The 20,707-nt window shown below is 35.8% G+C and overlaps 2 protein-coding genes across 2 annotated transcripts in view; one reads left to right on the top strand and one right to left on the bottom strand.

Moving 5' to 3' along the window:
* Folh1b (folate hydrolase 1B) overlaps positions 1-20,707 on the top strand; it is a 259,684-nt gene that overhangs the window by 203,741 nt on the left and 35,236 nt on the right. The gene's annotated exons all lie outside the window — the stretch shown is intronic.
* LOC110297453 (olfactory receptor 14C36-like) lies at positions 14,955-15,884 on the bottom strand. Its single transcript, XM_021166209.1, has one exon. The coding sequence runs from the start codon at positions 15,882-15,884 to the stop codon at positions 14,955-14,957; it is 930 nt and encodes a 309-aa protein (XP_021021868.1).

Genomic DNA, 20,707 nt, shown 5'->3' with positions numbered 1-20,707 from the left:
AGCAAATTGTATCTTCTATCTTGGGTATACTAAGTTTTGGGCTAATATCCACTTATCAGTGAGTACATATTGTGTGAGTTCCTTTGTGATTGTGTTTCCTCACTCAGGATGATGCCCTCCAGGTCCATCCATTTGGCTAGGAATTTCATAAATTCATTCTTTTTAATAGCTGAGAAATTCTATTTTATTAATGAAAGGAAAATGTAATGTGAGTGTTTAGATGCTGGACCTAAAGGGATACTATGAGAGTACTAGCTGCTCTTATAGGAGACCTGGTTCAATGGAGATCTCAGTCTCCATAGGGTACTGAACAGCAGTCTGCATGTAACTCCACTAGCAGAAGACTCAATGCCTTCTGAGCTCTGAAGGCACTGAACATATATTGTACATAACTGCACATACAGACAAAACATCAATACACATATAATAAAAGTAAAACAAATAAATCAATTCACATTCTATTACATGATAATTGCCAGGTGAGCAAGCACAATTTGTTGAAAATGCTGTCTTTTTTTCCCACTGGATGGATTTAGCTCCTTTGTCAAAGATCAAGTAACCATAGGTGTGTGTTTTCATTTCTGGGTCTTCAATTCTACTCCATTTATCTACCTGTCTGTCACTGTACCAGTACCATGCAGTTTTTATCACAATTTCTCTGTAGTACATCTTGAGGTCAGGCATGGTGATTTCACCAGAGGTTCTTTTATTGTTGAGAATAGTTTTTGCTATCCTAGATTTTTGTTATTCCAGATAAATTTACAAATTGCCCTTTCTAACTCTGTGAAGAATTGAGTTGGAATTTTGATGGGGATTGCATTGAATCTGAAGATTGCTTTTGGCAAGATAGCCATTTTGACTATATTAATCCTGCCAATCCATGAGCATGGGAGATCTTTCCATCTTCTAAGACCTTCGATTTCCTTCTTCAAAGACTTGAAGTTCTTATCATACAGATCTTTCACTTCCTCAGAGTCACAACCAGGTATTTATATTATTTATGACTATTGTAAAGGTTGTTGTTTCGACACTTTCTTTCTCAGCCTGTTTATCCCTTGTGTAGAGAAAGACCAATGATTTTTTAAAGATAATTTTATATCCAGCTACTGCACTGAAGTTGTTTATCAGGTTTAGGAGTTCTCTGGTGGTATTTTTAGGGTCACTTATATATACTATCATATATCATCTGAAAATAGTGATATTTTGACTTCTTACTTTCCAATTTATGTCCCCCTGATCTCCTTTCATTGTCTAATTTCTATGGCTACGATTTCAAGTACTATATTGAATAAGTAGAGAGAGTGGGCAGACTTGTATAGACCCTGATTTTAGTGGGATTGCTTCAAGTTTCCCTCCATTTAATTTGATATTGGCTACTGGTTTGCTGTATATTGCTTTTATTATGTTTAGGTATCGACTTGAATTCTTGATCTTTCCAGGAATTTAATCATGAATGGGTGTTGGATTTTGTCAAATGCTTTCTCAGCATCTAACGAGATGATCATGTGGATTTTGTCTTTGTGTTTGTTTATATAGTGGAACATGTTGATGGATTTCTGTATATTAAACCATCCCTGCATTCCTAGGATGAAGCCTACTTGATCATGGTGGATGATCACTTAGATGTGTTCTTAGATTCGGTTTTTGAGAATTTTGTTTAGTATTTTTGCATCGATATCCATAAGGGAAATTTGTCTGAAGTTCTCTTTCTTTGTTGGGTCTTTGTGTGGTTTAGGTATCAGAGTAACTTGGCTTCATTGAATGAGTTGGGGAGAGTACCTTCTGTTTCTATTTTGTGAAATTGTATGAGGAGAATTGGAATTAGGTCTTCTTTGAAGTCTGATAGAACTCTGCACTAAACCCATCTGGTCCTGGGCTTTTTTTTTTTTTTTTTTGGTTGGGAGACTATTAATGACTGCTTCTATATGTTTACGGGATATGGGGCTGTTTAGATCATTAGTCTGATCCTGATTTTACTTCGGGATCTGGTATCTGTCTAGAAAATTGTCCATTTCACTCAGGTTTTTCACTTTTTTTGAGTATAGCCTTTTATAGTAGGATATGATGATGCTTTAGATTTCCTTAGGTTCTGTTCTTATGTCTCCTTTTTCATTTCTGATTTTGTTAATTAAAATATTGTCCTTGTGCCCTGTAGTTAGTCTGGCTGAGGGTTTATCTATCTTGTTGATTCTCTCAAGAAAAACAGCACCTGTTTTGGTTGATTCTTTGTATAGTTGTTTTAGTTGTTTTTGTTTCCATTTGTTTGATTTCAGCCCTGAGTTTTATTATTTCCTGCTGTATACTACTCTTGGGTGAATATGCTTCCTCATTTTCTACAGATTTTAAGTGTGCTGTCAAGCTGCTAATGTGTGCTCTCTCTAATTTTTTTCCAATTTTTTTATTAGGTATTTTCTTCATTTACATTTCAAACGCAATCCTGAAAGTCCCCTATACCCTCCCCCCACGCTGCTCTCCTATCCACTGACTCCCTCTTCTTGGCCATGGTGTTCCTCTGTACTGAGGCATATAAGTTTGCAAGACCAAGGGGCCTCTCTTCCCAATGATGCCTGACTAGGCCATCTTCTGCTACATATGCATCCAACTGGTGAGAAGGACACATGTTCCACTATGTTCATAGCAGCCTTATTTATAATAGCCAGAAGCTGGAAAGAACGCAGATGCCCCTCAACGGAGGAATGGATACAGAAAATGTGGTACATTTACACAATGGAGTACTACTCAGCTATTAAAAAGAATGAATTTATGAAATTCCTAGGAAAATGGATGGATCTGGAGGGTATCATCCTGAGTGAGGTAACCCAATCACAAAAGAACTCACACAATATGCACTCACTGATAAGTGGATATTAGCCCAGAAACTCAGAATACCCAAAATACAATTTGCAAAGCACATGAGTTAAAAAAGAAAGAAGACCAAAGTGTGGATACTTAGCCCCTTCTTAGAATTGGGAACAAAATACCCATGGAGGGAGTCACAAAGACAAAGTTTGGAGCTGAAATGAAAGGATGGACCATCCAGAGACTGCCCCATCCAGGGATCCATCCCATAATCAGCCACCGAAGATTTTGCTGAAAGGACCCTGATATAGCTGTCTCTTTTGAGGCTATGCCAGTGCTGGCAAACACAGAAGGGAATGCTCACAGTCAGATATTGGATGGAACACTGGGCCCCCAATGGAGGAGCTAGAGAAAGCAGCTAAGGAGCTGAAGGGGTCTACAACCCTATAGGTGGAACATCAATAGAAGCTAACCAGTACCCCCAGGGATCGTGTATCTCTAGCTTCTTTTTGGCTGTACTCAGAGCTCTGAGTTTTCCTCTTAGGAATGCTTTCATTGTTGTCCCATAAGTTTGGGTATGTCGTGGCTTCATTTTCATTAAACTCTAAAAAGTCTTTAATTTCTTTCTCTTTCTTTATTTCTTCTTTGACCAAGTTATCATTGAGTATAGTGTTGTTCAGCTTCAATATTAACATTGGTTTTCTATTATTTATGTTGTTATTGAAGATCAGCCTTAGTCTTTGGTGATCTGATAGGATGCATGGGATAATTTCAATATTTTTGTCTCTGTTGAGGCCTGTTATGTGACTAATTATATGGTCAATTTTTGAGAGGGTACCATGAGGTACTAAGAAGAAGGTATATCCTTTAATTTTAGGTAAAATGTTCTGTAGATATGTGTTAAATCCATTTGTTTCACAAATTCTATTAGTTTCAATGTGTCTTTGTTTAGTTTCTGTTTCCAGGATCTGTCCATTGATAAGAGTGGGGTGTTAAAGTCTCTCACTATGTGTGCAGTGCAATGTTTGATTTGAGCTTTACTAAAGTTTCTTTAATGAATGTGACAGTCCTTGCATTTGGAGCATAGATATTCAGAATTGAGAGTTTATATTGGAAGATTTTACCTTTGATGTGTATGAAGTGTCCCTCCTTGTTTGTTTTGTGTTTTGGTTTGCTTTGTTTTTTTTTTTGGGGGGGGGGTTCTTTTTCTTTTCTTTCTTTTTTTGTTTTTTTTTTGGATAACTTTGGGTTGGAAGTTGATTTTATTCTATATTAGGATCACTAATCCAGCTTATTTCTTTGGACTGTTTTCTTGGAAAATTGATTTCCAGCCTTTTACTCTGAGGTAGTGTCTGTCTTTCTCCCTGAGGTAGGTTTTCTGTATGCAGCAAAATGTTGGATCCTGTTTATGCAACCAGTCTGTTAGTCTATGTCTTTTTATTGGGGAATTGAGTCCATTATTAAGATATATTAAGGAAAAGTAATTGTTACTTCCTGTTATTTTTGTTATTAGAGTTCAGATTCTGTTCTTCTGGCTATCTTTTTTTAGGTTTGTTGAAGGATTACTTTCTTGCTTTTTCTCTGGTGTCATTTTCATCCTTGTGTTGGAGTTTTCTCTTTATTATCCTTTGAAGGGTGGGATTCATGGAAAGATATTGTATGAACTTGGTTTTGTCATGGAATACTTTGTTTTCTCCATCTATGGTAATTGAGAGTTTTGCTGGGTATAGTTGCCAAGGATGGCATTTGTGTTCTCTTAGGGTCTGCATACCATCTGTCCAGGATCTTCTGTCTTTCGTAGTCTCTGGTGAGAAGTCTGTTGTAATTCTGATAGGCCTGCCTTTATATATTACTTGAACCTTTTCCCTTACTGCTTTTAATATTCTGTCCTTATTTAGTGCATTTGTTATCCTGATTATTATGTGTTGGGAGGAATTTCTTTTCTGGTCCTGTCTATTTGGAGCTCTGTAGGCTTCTTGTATGTTCTTGGGCATCTCTTTCTTTAGGCTAGGGAAATTTCCTTCCATAATTTTGTTGCAGATATTTACTGGCCCTTTAAGTTGAAAATCTTCCTTCTCATCTACACCTATTATGTTTAGGTTTGGTCTTCTCATTGTGTCCTGGGTTTCCTGGATGTTTTGAGTTAGGATCTTTTTGCATTTTGCATTTTCATTGATTATTGTGTCCATGTTTTCTGTGGAATCTTCTGCACTTGAAATTCTCTCTTCCATCTTTTGTATTCTGTTGCTGATTCTTGCATCTATGGTTCCTGCTTTCTTCCCTAGGATTTCTATCTAAAGAGTTGTCTCCCTTTGTGATTTCTTTTTTGCTTCTACTTCAATTTTTAGATCTTGGATGGTTTTGCTCAAATCTTTCACCTGTTTGGTTGTGTTCTCCTGTTACTCTTTAAGGGATTTTTGTGTTTCCTCTTTAAGGGCTTCTAGTTATTTACCTGTGTTTTCTTGTATTTCCTTCTTAAAGTCCTCCATCATCATTATGAAAAGTGACTTTAGATTCATGTCTTGCTTTTCTGGTGTGATGGTGTATCCAGGCCTTGTTATGGTGGAAGAGTTTGGTTCTGATGATGCCAAGTAACCTTGGTTTCTGTTGCTTCTGTTCTTATGCTTGCCTCCTGCCATCTGATTATATGAAGTGCTTGCTGCCCTCAATGTATCTGATTGGATCCTGTCCTTCCTAAAATCCTGATTGATTCAGGAATCTGCAGAGTCCAGGTTTCTCTGTAATCTTGTGATTCTGGGCTCCTGTGAACCTGTGATTCTGGATGTGTCAGTGTTCTTGGCAGTCAAGCTTCCGCTGAGACCCTGAGATCCTGGTGTGACCAAGGTCCTGTTATACTGGGATCCTAGAATCCTAAGATCCTAGGTGTGTTACAGTGCCTGGAAGTGGTGTCTCCTCTGAGGACCGTGGGGGCTGTTTGGTGTGTTCAAAACCAAGGTATACCAGTACTGATCAGAAGGAACCCAAGCTGCTGGTCAGTCAGGGCTCCCGTGTCTTTGCTCCTGCTGTCACAGGCCCATCACAATTGGTTTGGAACAGATGTTGTGTTCCACTCACCAGTCATCCTAAGATCGAGTGTAGAGTCCTCTGGGGACCATGAGACTGTCTGCTGATCGTTAGTAAGATTCTTATATTTGCCTTTCATCATCTGGTAATCTTCGTGTTACATGTTCTAGCTGTCTCTGGCTGAAGCTTTTTTTGTCATGTGATTCTGTTACCCTCTGTCAGACTACTGGGAGTCCAACTGTCTCCCGAGTCCCAGGGTTCAGAGCACTCTCTGCAGGTAAGCTCTTTTCTGGTGGAGAAGGTGCACAGAGGTCTGTGGACCAGCACTGACTCCTGGTTGAGGATGGAGGCCCAAAGGGACCTTGTCCAAGAAGCTCTGTTGCTTCTAATTCCTGCATGCTCTCCTGCATGGACTGGTCTCTGAGAGACCCAGAAAACAAGATGGCACTCTTGCCTGAGTCCTGGGGTAAGATCCCTCCATGGAGACCGACTTCTCTCCCTAATCTTCAAGACAAAATTCAAATAATTTGATTTTATAGCTTAAGATTGAAAACATTAGAGGGTTTTTTAATTAAGTGCATTTTTGAAGGAATAATTCTATGTAGAGTTTCATAAATAAAACAAATAAACCAATCAGTTCCTTCTGTTTCAGGAAACTATACTCTAAGAGTTGATTGCACATCACTGATGCACAGCTTAGTGTATAACCTAACAAAAGAGGTAAAGGGATGGAAAATATTTTCAGAATCTCTTCAAATAGTGTTTTGTTTGGAATTATTATTATAAATATGTTTATAGCTAACTTTATTTTCTCATGATAAATCTTTCCCAAACTTTGACAGCTCACCAACTATTTCTCCATATATTATCACCTCTGTGAGTCAACCTATAGGCTCCATTCTGTCTGCCATATGTAGTTTGAAAATTAGGAGACAGGCTTTACAAAACAGCCACTGGAGGCACATAGTAGCTGGATTTACTTTTTAATTTTTTATGCCCCCCCTTGTATGGGAAAATTAGGTAACTCACAATGTAAGAATGACTGAATGACTTAAATGAAAATGCACCCCTTTTTAGATTAAAAGCTAGGTGGTTCCTTCTTAATTGTTGCCTAGTACTCCAATCTTTGACTCTATCATGAGGGCCTGATCTTCCTTCTAGCTCTCTTAGCAGCAACAGATACTGAAATTGTTTGGAGTCACCACCTACACTTCTATGTGAAAGGATCTTTAAGAGAGGGTTTTGATTGGTAGTCCATATCTACCTTTACATGAGATCCAGATCATCCTGTGCCAGCCTCCAGATTTCCAGAGTTGCAGAAATGTACATTCATTCTAGCTGCAAGACAGACTTTTTAGACTGACATAAAAATTACTACAAAAATCAAACAAGCCACAGAACCTGATCACTGGACATGTTTTCCAATTCAAATTCATTTCTAAGAAAAATCACAATTACTTTACATAGGATTTAAAAATAAATCTTTGTATTCAAAACATGGAATTAAGTCAGGAAACATGAGTCCTTTTACAAGTATAAGAAATATATTAATAAGAATTAGCATCTAGATGGTCCATCCTTTTGTCTAGAGACTGCCATATCCAGGGATCCATCCCATAATCAGCCTCCAAACGCTGACACCATTTCATACACTAGGAAGAGTTTGCTGAAGGGACCCTGATATAGCTGTCTCTAGTGAGACTATGCCTGGGCCTAGCAAACACAGAAGTGGATGCTCACAGTCAGCTATTGGATGGATCACAGGGCCCCCAATGGAGGAGCTAGAGAAAGTACCCAAGGAGCTTAAGGGATCTGCAACCCTATAGGTGGAACAACATTATGAACTAAACCAGTACCCCGGAGCTCTTGACTCTAGCTGCATATGTATCAAAAAATGGCCTAGTCGGCCATCACTGAAAAGAGAGGCCCATTGGACATGCAAACTTTATATGCCCCAGTACAGGGGAACAACAGGGCCAAAATATGGGAGTGGGTGTGTAGGGGATTGGGGGGGAGGGTATGGGGGACTTTTGGGGTAGCATTGGAAATGTAAATGAGGAAAATACCTAATAAAAAAAAGAATTAGCATCTAGTTATTTAAAATCTGTAGTATTTCAATGCAGGTTGTTTTTCTTTTTTATTTATTTATTTATTTATTTATAAATTTATTTATTTATTTATTTATTTATTTTTGGTTTTTCCAGACAGGGCTTCTCTGTGTAGCCCTGGCTGTCCTGGAACTCACTTTGTAGACCAGGCTGTCCTGGAACTCAGAAATCTGCCTGTCTCTGCCTCCTGAGTGATGGAATTAAAGGCGTGTGCTACTATGCCCTGCTAAATGCAGATTTTTCAGTCACTATGTAGCATGTATACTCAAATAGTTCATACTCAAATGGTTCAAACCCAGTGATTCAGAGGAATCTCACTGCTCAATAATTTTAGGCAAATTATGAGGAAACTTTACTTTTTTCTCATCTCCTGAATTAGTGACCTTCTGTTACAGCTGTAAAAACTCTGCTGGGTCAGGCTTAATATATGTAATTCATAAAACTTTTCTCTTCTTTTTTTTTGTTTGTTTCTTCCTTTATTTCCTCCTTTTTTCCTCATTTTTATTCTTTGTTTGGAGAGAGTTTTGCAATGAATGCTTATTTGATAGACTGATAATATTAATAATATAGTATTATAATTTTAATTTTATGTTTCTTATGAAAATGGAAAGTGAGTTTATAAATGTAAATAAAATTATTTTGCTTCTTTATTCCTATTTCATAGATTAAGATATAGATATATATTCTAATTTTCTTTTAATATGAAATAAATCTAACTTGTGTGTATATAATTATTAACAGATACATTTATTACAGTATATAATACATGAACTGCTACAGTTTTGTATACAAATTACTAAATGTTGTAAGCGTTCAATAAATTTTTACATAACCTTGTTAAGAAAAATTACACTTAATAGTTATTAGGTATAAAACACTCCAAATATTTTTCCACTGAACCTAAATAACTATGGAATCTTAGTGATGTTCAACTTATTAAATACTCTTGGTACAACTTCATGTATTCTAATTCTAAAATTTAATAATATTGGTTTTATTTTACTTCTTTTTGTTTCACCCATAAAATCAGAAAATGATTTTAAACCCTGGTTTTTAGCACAATTACAAAAAGCAATCAATTAAAAAAATCTACTCATTATTTTCCCTTATATATGTTATATAATGACTTCACTATGGAACATGTAAGACTTCTGCAGTCCTAAAGATAAGAAGCAATAGTAAAGGAATATTTTCTTTAGTAGGAGAAGTATATTTTTTTGAGTATAGTTTTATTTGCTTTAGAAAAACTGGCTTATGATTGTTTTTCCATGGAAAATGATTTGCTCATTTGTGGAATTCTTTTCTATATACCCCACATCTTCACACTTGCAACTACACATATACAAACATTTTCTCCTCAGAACTGTTTATTGTTACTCTCTAATCCCTATTCTTTATATTGATCCCAAAACTAAGAGTATATCAAGGAAGCACCATACACAAGCCACATCATTCACAGGAACTTCCAATATCGAGATGTCATCCCTTATTTTGCTGAAATGTTGTTTAACTCTTCACTTTCTTATTAATAGACATTTAAGTTTATGCATGGGGTTTGTGAGACTTCTCTTGTTTATAATTTTATAGCTGGAAAGCTCAGATTAAGGTTTTGAAGGGAAATCGTTTTATGTATATTAGAAAGAAAAGAGTCCTTCACCCAAATTCACTGGAATGCTCAGGTACAGCAACAATCCATCCATTCTACCAAGTTTGGTCAATGGGTGAATATTTTGAATATAAATGGGTGTATTTGTTTCAATATTTTAGTAAGAATTAAGTTTCAAAATGCTCTAACATCTGACAAAAAATATTTGTCTTTACAATAAAATATTGTGTTTAAAATAAAATATGATGCTGTGTTTTAAAATTAAATCTGAGGGTTTCAAAATTTATTTTTGAGCAAGCTATATGCAAGAGGCAGCATACAAGTATCAAAGAACAAATGTGACATTTAATATTAACTGAGTGTGATATAGAGTGTTCAGTTGATTGGGACCTGCAAAATTATCTCCTTGGGGACTGTTTAAATGCCAGAATAAAAATTTCATTCAGAAAAGGAGAGAAAATCAATTGTAAGTTAATTGTTACTCTCTCTCTCTCTCTCTCTCACACACACACACACACACACACAGGATGGAAGAAGCATACTTCAACAGGTTCTAAGAATTTATTTAATTTTTTCACCTATAACTTAAACATCCCAGCAAAATCTATCAAGGAGCACAAAATTTACAATGCAGCTACATTCTGTTTTACTTATAGTGAATGATTATATTTGTAAAATATGGTCTTCAATACCTTTACATTTAAAAAAAAATTATGTATTACAGATAAAGAAAGAGCAAATCATTCCTTAGACCCGACATGCTTTTGAAACTAATCAACTTGTTATGAATTAACAAATGTTTAAGCAAGCATGGTAATTTTTTTCAGGAGGTTATCTTAACTGATAGGAGACAATTTGTGGTTACAAAGAAAGAATAAGTTATCTTAGTAATTATCTTACAAAGTAATCATATAAAAATTTTAAAACAATCACAAATGTAAACTTTTATTTAAAAAGCAGTCATCGTTATTTTTAATATTCAGGGTACATAAATACTCATTAACAGTTTTTTATTAAATCTTATCAGGAAGCTGAGGATAAAAATGGAAATAAGAAATTATCACCTTGATCTCTAGCCTAGCTTCAGCACATGTCATGTAGGCTATTGCTATCGAGCTGCCATTGTTCTTATTCCCGAAATCTTAAAAATCCCCAGCTCAACTATTAAGAGTGTGCCTTCCTGAAATTCAGTTTGTTTTGTAAGATATTCTACATCAGAACCATTGAGAAAACATTGTAACAATCGTCTCAAAATTCTTTCAATGGGTAGTGGTCATTGCTAACAATCTACATGTTTACTTTCTTTGCAAGAGTAGTGAATGAATCGTTGATGTGTTGTGGATAGGCCTGGAGCTAATTATATTGGAAGTTAATTCCATTATGCTATGAGGGGCTGTGAACAAGGAATGAGTCAGCACTCAGGTGATTTCCTGTAAACCTATTTCCCACATTAATTTGTAAAAATAAAGGAGACCTTATGACAGGACAGATAAAGGGAAGGTAGAAGGAGGGGAGAGGGAAGAATAAGAAAATGGAAGAGGGAGAGGACTCAGAGTAGCGGAAGAAGAAGAAAAGTGGTGAGAAGCACATGGTATAAATTCACACACACTATGGAACACCTGTATACAACTGACATTTGATAAAGAAGCCACAAATGCACACTGACAAAAAGAAAGCACCTTCAACAAATGGTGGTAGAAAAACTAAATGGCTGCAGTTAGAAGAAGAATCTAAATTGATCCACATAAATGTCCATGGCCTGTGCAGTACTGAACCTTTATCTTATAAGCTGGGGCATTCTAGAGAGCTGGCCCACTTCTGACAGGTGGTAACACTAGGGAGAAAAGGCCCTGTGCCTTGCCCAGGCATGACAGTGAATCTGTCTCTGGTGGCTATTCTGTGGTAAGCCACTCATGAGGGCAATAGCTCAGAGAGAATTGGCCTTCCTACTCTCCTGTGGGGAGGTGGCCTGGATGTGAAGGTAACGTTTTCTCTGTTCCACATTTGCCACCAGTGGTAGTTGGGAGAGCACCCTCACAGGGCATGGAAGTCAGATAGTTAGCCCTGCCCCATCACTACCTGTATGACTTAGGCATCTAAGTGGAGCTAGCTTTAACAGCAAAGGCACAGATGAACTAGCTTGGAGTTTATCAGAACAGGTGAGATGGCCTACCTCTTAGAGGCTGCAGCACTTGAGAAAATAGACCCTGTGCATTGACTGAGCAGTACAATGGATATTACTCTGGAGTTGGGTGTGTGGTCACAGATAAAATGGCCCTGAGGGCATGAGAGTACTAGAGCTGACTGCCTCACACTGATGGCAGCATAGAGTAACCTAGCTAGAGCAGTGCTGGAGAGCTAAAACTTGTGGTGCAGAAAACAATTGGCAGCTCACTGACCTGCTCAGGTACCAGCCAGCCCTAGATCCAAGGCTCTTAATTCAACCACCACTAAATCTATATCATCTGGGAATGATTATGAAAGTGCCAATCAGGCTGATCCAAAGCTGTAGGATCTACATGACCCAGGATAACAATCGGAAAACAGCGAGCAGTCTTAGGGAGGATGCAATATTGATTGGTCTGTCAAATCCAGAGACATGGAACCAGACCAATGACTCACTGCAATGAACATTTATAGGCAAACTTGTGTGAACAAAGGGATGTAGTGTGGGACACACTGTAACATACTACAAGTTTTGTGATGTGTGTGTGTGTGTTATTTAGGGTTACATTTCAAGAGTGAAGGACAGATTTGAGATGAAGGGTAGATAAGAGTGACTGGAGGGAATACTGTTAAATTCAGAAAAAATAAAAGGACTTTTAAAGAGGAACTTCTTGAAACTGAGAACTTTCTGCATACCAAAGGAAAACATTATTCAAAGTGGCAGCCTAGAGACTGAGAAAATATTTTTAACAACTCCACATAAAAAAAGGCTAATATTCAAAATATACAAAGAACTCAAGAAACTAGATATCACAAAAAAATAACCCTGGTTTAAATAAAATGAAGTATACTTCTAAACAGAAAAAAAAATCTTCAAAGTAGGATTCTACAATGAATGAGAAACATTTAAATAAATATTCAGTAAATTTCATCATTAGGGAAATACAAATCAAATCTGTGGCTGGTTGATACGGATATTTTTAGACACTATGGAATAAGTTTAGCATTTCTTCAGGAAAATGTAAATCAATTGATCTCAAGATCCAGCTACTTTGTCCTGGGACAATTACCTGGGTATCACTTTACAATACCACAGAGACAAATGCTCAACCATGTTTATGGTTGTTCTATTTATTATATTCAGAAATTTGAAACAATTTTGGAATTTCACTACTGAAGAATGAATAAAGAAAATATGGTAAATTTACACAATGGGATATTAATCATTTGTTTAAAAACATGCCTTATAGCAATCAGAGTGGTGATGACTCTATGTCCTTTTGCAACTTGAGGAATGCTTTTCCTGTTTCTGGGTTGCATTTCCTAGCCTTGCCTTCAGGATACAGACCTTGTATCTTTGCATCTTGTTATGCCAAGTTCAGGTGACTTGATTTGAACACCAGGAAAAGGGAGCGGGATTAAGTTGTAGTTGGGATATATTGTATGAAAGAATAATAAATAAAATTTAAATTATGAAATCAAGAAATGCCACAGATATAGTGATGAAACTAGAAAAATAAGCATCCTGAGTAAAGTAACTCAGACCCATTTAGGCAAATACAGTATGCATTAACTTATTTGTGAATATTATCCTTTCAGTCAATGATAACCAATCTACAATCGACAGAACCATACAAACTGGAGTAATGGAGTATGTGGAGACAGATAGATATCATGAGAAAATTGAAATAGAATAGTTATAGTGGGTGAGTTGGGACCAAAATGGGAGAATTACTGTTGAGGAAGAGAAGAACCAGAGGAGGAAGGGAATGTGGGAAGTCACAGCTCACAACAATGTCTTGTTGCAAAAGTAATAGAGAAACCTAATGAAATAGAAGCTTCTTAAAATATAAATACAAAAGAAGGCAACCCATAGGGAATTGCAAAATAATGGAGAGTACCTATTGACCATTAACAAATAAGGATACTAGGATAGATTATGTTAAGATAAATTGATAGATAAAGGGATCCCCTGGTGATAACCAAAATAACTCATGTACTACAACATCTATGGATTGCTCTCCAAACACTGACAGTAAGGTCTATTTCTGAAGAAAAACCTATACTTCACTGAACATCGAAATGCCAAGATGGTGCCTACAGTGTGCCTTAACTCCTATAAGTAGTTTGTTTTCTATATAATGCTACTTTACACACTATCAGAGAAAAAAATTTAATCATAAAAACAAAAATAAACTCTTTGATCTACAATGGTGTCCTGCTTTCAAGATACAATACTTTAACAGTGACACAAAGTTTGTGGGAGTGACAGACCAATATCTGATTTGACCTTAGTTATATGCCCTGAGGAAGAAGCCGTACCCAACACTACTGTGGTGAACCTGAGACTTGATATACCCAGGACATAGTGTAATAACAAATAATACTCTTCTACAAGTTTTAAATTAAATTAAAATTTAAAAAATTAGCAATAAAATGACTCAATGAAAATCTACTACATCATAAATTAGTGCCTTGCTTAGCTCACATCATCTCAAAACTTCCTTTTGCAGCAGATAAGAACAAATACAAAGATCCACAGCCAGTTGTTATAAAAAGATTGAGAGATCTTGGATCAATCATCTCTAAATGGTGGGCTGCCTATATCAAATCTTTCTCATCTGGGATCAGCAAGCATAGTGCAAGAGAAAGCAGAACTAGTATTTGAGCCAAAGATGATGGAGGACTCTAAGGAAACAAAGGTTTCTATATTAACATGATCTATGCACATGTATGCCCAGCTACATATGCAGGAGTCATGGGCATACATGGGTCTAACCAGATGGAGTTCTAGAGTTGAAATGAGAAGTGGACATATGTCCCTATCCATATTACAGGAAAAAAAAATCTCTAAATGATAAGCACTTTTAAGGGTAAATGTAGTTTCTTCCAAAGGATACTCTCTGAGTAAAATAAATTATAATTAAGGATAGGCTCCATGCCCTGCAGTAGATAGCCAAAAGAAAACAAACTCAAAGATAATAATAGAGGTTCTTGCCACATAATTTGGTATGAAGGTTTTTCTTTTTATTCTTTAGTCTTATTTTTTAATTGCAATTATGTCTATATGGGAGGACATGGATGGGGAGATAAGGTTGAAAGGACAAGTGAGTAGGAAGTACTAGGATGAGAAGAGGGAAGGGAAATTATAAGCAGTATATATAATGTAAAATAAAAATCTCTCCAATAAATAGTATAAAATACTTTGATGCACATGTGTTTATTTGTGTGTCTATATTTTCTTTCTTTTATTAAACTATGAAAAATCTGAATATTACTTTCTTAACAGCCTTTTTTATCTGTTTGTTTCTAAGACTATAGATAATAGGGTTTAAGAATGGAGGAACAATGGTATAAAATACAGAAAGTGTCATATCCTCAACTATTTCTGAGATTGCTGAAGGTTTGAAATATACATAGGCAGCAGAACTAACAAAGACAGACACCACAATAATGTGAGGGAAACAGGTGGAAAAGGCTTTTCCTCTCTCTCCTTTGACAGGAAGCTTCAAGACAGTTGATAATATGTGAATATATGATATGGCAATGAAGGTAAAGCAGCTACCACTAAAACCAATGGCAGTCAGAAGAAGTAATAGTTTGTTGTTAAAGGTGTCAGTGCAAGAAAGCCTCAGCAAAGAGGGGATATCACAGAAGAACTGAGAGACTACATTAGAGTAACAAAAGGACATCTGGAAAGTTTTGGAAGTGTGCACAGTTGCAAGGATAAGAGAGGTAAGTAGGGAAGCCAGTGTCATTTGAACACAGAATTGATGGTTCATAATCATAGCATAGAGAAGAGGCTTACAGATGGCCACATAGCGGTCCTGAGCCATGATGGTGAGAAACTGCATCTCTACACATGCAGAAAAGAAAACCAAAAAGACCTGTGCTGCACACCCAGTCACAGAAATGCTCCTATGATCAGTGAGAGAGTTGATACAAGCATTGGGCACAGTAACAGATACATACCCCATGTCTAAAATAGACAGATTCCTGAGGAAGAAGTACATGGGTGTGTTCAGTGTCTGGTCAACTGTAGTAACAATGATGATGATAAGATTCCCCAACAGGCTGCCCATGTACACCAGCAAGAACAGCACAGTGAGTAGGATTCTGAGCTCCCAAGTCTCAGCAAAAACTTCCAGGAGGAACTCAGGCACCAGGGTTGAATTGGCCATAGTCTCAAAGTAAAGGCTTACCTGAGAGAAAAAAACAACAACAACTGGAAATAACTTAAATTACTTGATATATCACTAACATTTTTTCTTGAAAGTGTTTATTTTTTTTCTAAAACTGCCTTTATGTGCAATGTTAAAAAAAAATCTTGGTTTTCTGATGAAAGTCTTGTATATTTGAGGTGGAATTTTAAAAATTAGCTTTAAAGAGAAAGAACATTCTTTTTATTAGTATTTATGAGTCCTTTTGTATACTTGACATATTAAGCATTATTAATTTCTTTAAAAAGACACTATGATTTCCATATATTAAATATTTACTTCTAATGAGATAAAATATAAAATTAAACTAGGGAGAAAATTAACGATTCTTCCCCAGCCAAAAAAATAAATAAATAACAATAATCTTTACATCGACTGGGAAAGGGACTAGAGAACTAACTCAGTGGTTAGGGAAATTTAATGGTCATACAAAGGAACTGGGTTCAGATTCCATATTGCACATAGTGAACTATGAACACTGCATAAACGTGGTATGCATAAATCCGTGCCATCAAAATATCCATAAATGTGTGTTAGGAGTGTGTGTGTGTGTGTGTGTGTTTGTGTGTGTGTGAAATATCTATTAATGAAAAAGGAGATTATGAAATTGAAAAACAGCAATGAGGGTATATGGGACAGTTTGGAGGTAAGATACAGAATCTAGAAAGAATATATTTTAATTATAATTTCAAAAATTTAAATGAATAAATCTTTTAAAATGTTGTGAAAGCAGGTTTACATAATTTTTATAAAAACAATATCTATCTACTTTATGTGTCCAATATATATAAATACATAAATGTTATATACTATGATACACATTTAAAATATAAATAATGAATTTGTTTACATAATGTACACATTTTGCAACTATGGAATATAGAAAATGAAGGTGTAAGTAAGAAGTGTTAGTCATGTGGCACAGAAACACACTGATCTGCTTTTATATTGGATGTCTGACCCTGTAGTGTACCATACTCCACCATATTGTTGTCACACTTAAAGTGAAACCACAGTATTATAGTAAGATTTTTCTGTGATTGTTTTTCTCTTCAAGTAATAAACTTTGTCTTCACACATTCTCTTAAGGAAATTACTGGTTGTATCTCAGGTGAAAATTATGATCTGTAGTTTTTCCTAAATATTTCATACTTGTAGATAGAATTTCTTTTGCTTTTTCTTCTTAAATCTTTCAAATTTAGCAAGGGATTACTGGAGATTTCCCCAGTAAATAAGAGGAGAAGGTCAAGGTAACAACCATGGTCTCAGTACACTTATCTAGGCATTGTTCTTCACTCAAAAATAAGAAAGAAGCTCTATGTTGTTCACGTTAAAATATTCAAAATCTTGCAGATATTTCATTCAAGTATTCCTATCTATAACTGATTGTATAAGTCGTCCTTTTCGCAAAATGCCAGTCTTGCATTTTAAAAATTCACCAGTCTTGTTCTCTTTTATCTAAATCACTGGCATCCTCATGAGTACAATGAATCTTAGAACACAGCCCTTAATTGGAAAAAATGCCCAGATGTAATTTAGATAGGTAATGGTTTCCATAGAACTGGTAAGAATGGACCCAATTAAAATTCAGCATTAGACACAGGCTGTGTACAGAAAAGCTCTATCATCTGAAGTAATATGTCTGTTACTTATATGGAGCTCAGGACAAAATCATCTGTAGTTTTCACAACCCAAATGAAGCCAGTATTCAATCTCTCATTCTCTCTTCTCTTCAATTGATATGATAATCTGTGACACATAAAAAAAATAACACAACAGTTACTACTGTCTTTAAAAACAAAAGAAAAAGGAAAAAAAGAAAAATGAGTAAAGTTTTATTCTAAAGGATTGAAACAAAGATTCAAGACTTTGAATCTGTTATTTATCACAACATAGACACAGATACCAACATAGTCTCTTCAATACCCACATTAAACCCAAATGTCCATTCAGTTGCCTGAGTTTATAAAAAACATTTACAGTCTTTCAATTCCTTTTTGTAGTTTTGCAGATTTATTAAAAAAAAATACTATGTCAAAACGTAAATTAGAAATCGCATTCAAATATTTTTAAAAATTCAAAATATTTCACAAGAAGGTACATCCATATTTTAATGGACATTGGAGGATCCATCACAATTTGGATTCGGTGGGTTCAAACAAGGGGGAAACTGGTGATGGACTTAGAAGTTGGCTAAGTCTCTGGAATAGGTCAATGAATAGACTTTTATGGGAGACTGGAGAACTTATACTGACATAAGAAAGAAATTATTGCAGAATTCTGCCAAATTTATATCTAAGGGCTATGAAAGGAATGAAGCAGTCTTTCCCTAATAATCTCATAGTAGGTAAGGTATCCCTATCACAAGGACACCAGGCATGAAGCAAAGCAAAGGAAGGAGTTCAATCTTTTATTAGAATCCAGTAAGAGTTGTTTTACAGAATTCTGAGAATTGTATACACAATGAAATTTTCATTCGTTGCCTAAACCTTTAGTTACTAATTGAGAAGTTTGTGCTGTGAACATCATGCCATTGTTGGACCCCACTGTAGGGATATGCCAAGTTAGGAGACCAGTTTCTGAAGAAGTTAAAAAGCTACAATTTGAGAAATTTAGTCAAGTTTGTAACAATTTCTACACACCTGGAAAATATCTGAAAAGACTATCAAATATTCACATCCTTCCTTGGCAGGCTGCACCTCAATAAAAGTAGTTTCTTCAAATTTTCTATTGTGTTTTTCTCTTTCAGATCCTGGCATGGCTAAGGGCTCTCTGTTTTGGAGGATTTGAGCATAAACCTGGAATCTGGCTAAGACATCACTTGCCAGCTTGTGTAGTCTAGGTGAGTCATACCATAGCTTAGTCTGAACAAATCAGAAAGTTTAGTGAGAATTTATCTGCATAGGTGACAGAGCAGGCAATATTTTAATTTTTACCTAGGATATGGGTTTCTGATTCTTCTGTAGCAATAGGCAGTGACTGATCAAATGGAATCCATGGGAATAAGAACATCTCAGGAAGTAGACTCCTTGAAGCTCCATCATCACTGCATTCTTCCCTAATGACTGTAGTTCTGAGAGCTCAGGTACTTTGAAGTCTTCTTCTTAGGATTTCACTGCAGTCTCCAGAAATTTGTGGGTTATAAGCCAGAGAAGTGTACTTGTACACAGATTTAAGCCAATAAAAATTCTTTATTAGTCATTCAGAGACTATACTGGGCATTCTGAATCTCAGTGTAGACCTTAGCCATTTTGAGGGTGAACTTTTAATCACAAATACCATATTCTGGCTGGACATAATTTAGTTAACAAGAACAGTTTGACAGAAGCAGAATAACAGAAGCTAAAATACAAAGTTAGTATATTTATAGACTTTTCCAGAACTACGAATTTGGATATTAGGTATTTGGTTTTATATTGGCAAGTGGTGTTGCCTACATGGTGAGTTTCAAGGCCTGACTGTTATTTACTTCAGGGAGGCAGTTGTGCTAAAGTCTAGAATCCTGCTACAATACAGTGTTCATAAAAACACAAAATACATTTAGCCTGTCTATAAAACCCCCAATCCCTACAATTTTAACTTAATTGAAAGCCTAGAAAATCTCTTCTGAATCTCAAAACACACTTAATTATGAATACTTGTAAATTAAAAAAATATTATCAATAAATTATGCATCAGAATAACCATTCACATTCTAAAAGTAGAAATGGGAAATTAACAATGATAGACAAGACAAAAGAAAACTCAAAACCCAAAAATGGAAAACTATCATTCAGCTCCATGTCTAGCTCTGGAGCAATTCTGTGACATCATTATAACTCTATGGAGCTTTGAGGTTCCAGGACTCCGCATCTAGTGTTTGTAACAAATATGATTTCTCTTAGGGTGGTGTCACTCTGTAGCTACAGGATTCGTAGGCAAACATCTCACTGTGTTCACATCTCCATTGTCCTAGAATCTCCACTGTAACTTGGGCTTTATTTTCACAGCTTCCTGCAAAGTCCTCCCTGGGCTATGATAAAGGAATATAATCCTGACACTCCTGTCTGACCTCATTGATATTCTTGAACTTTTCTTCTGTCCAAAACTCTGACATTTTGCATGCCTGTAAATTAAGCACTAAATGGGTGATACCAATGTATTCTTGAACTATTCTTTCAAGTTGAGATATAATAACCTGGTGTTATCTACCATAGATAAAGTGGCTTCTGAGTGCCTTAGTAATGAAAACCTGGTAAATGGAACCAGAAAAAAGCTCCCTAAGATGCTGTTTTGAGCAGGGAATCTCCTAATTGCATTCTCAGCTCCATCACTCACATTTTTTAATAAACCGAAATTGTTGTAAAATACAAGTATTAATAAATAGAAACTGGTTTTCAAGGTACTTTTTCTATTGCATTAGTGCAAAATATGTAATTTCTAATTAGTTTTGATCATTTTTAATAATTACAGATGATTTCTCTGCATTCACTTTTCTACAACTTTCACATTACACATGATCTTTTTTTTTTCAGAAGCTGCAAAAATGTTTAAATTAGTATCCCCATTATAAACCTCAGTCTACAGGGAGATAACCATGTCCAGTCTTAATTTTATACTGTACTAAAATTTTCTCCATCAAACAACTTAGTCCATTTCTTTGAGTTCAATCCCTCTCACATGCACACATGGACACAGCTAGTTTAAACCTCAGTCCACAAAAAAATTTGCTGCTAAATCTTCCCCACCAAATGACTGTGTTTTCTTCTAAAAACTCTTGAAATAGACATATACTTTTGACATTT

Source organism: Mus caroli, chromosome 7, assembly GCF_900094665.2.
Source record: "Mus caroli chromosome 7, CAROLI_EIJ_v1.1, whole genome shotgun sequence".
NCBI classification, from domain to species: domain Eukaryota; kingdom Metazoa; phylum Chordata; class Mammalia; order Rodentia; family Muridae; genus Mus; species Mus caroli.
Note: the sequence above shows the minus strand (reverse complement) of the source record. Positions and strands in the feature narration are given on the sequence as shown.

What these genes read in the sequence shown, in the direction of transcription:
- LOC110297453 (XM_021166209.1), bottom strand. Translation starts at nt 15,884, where the DNA reads ATGGCCAATTCAACCCTGGTGCCTGAGTTCCTCCTGGAAGTTTTTGCT.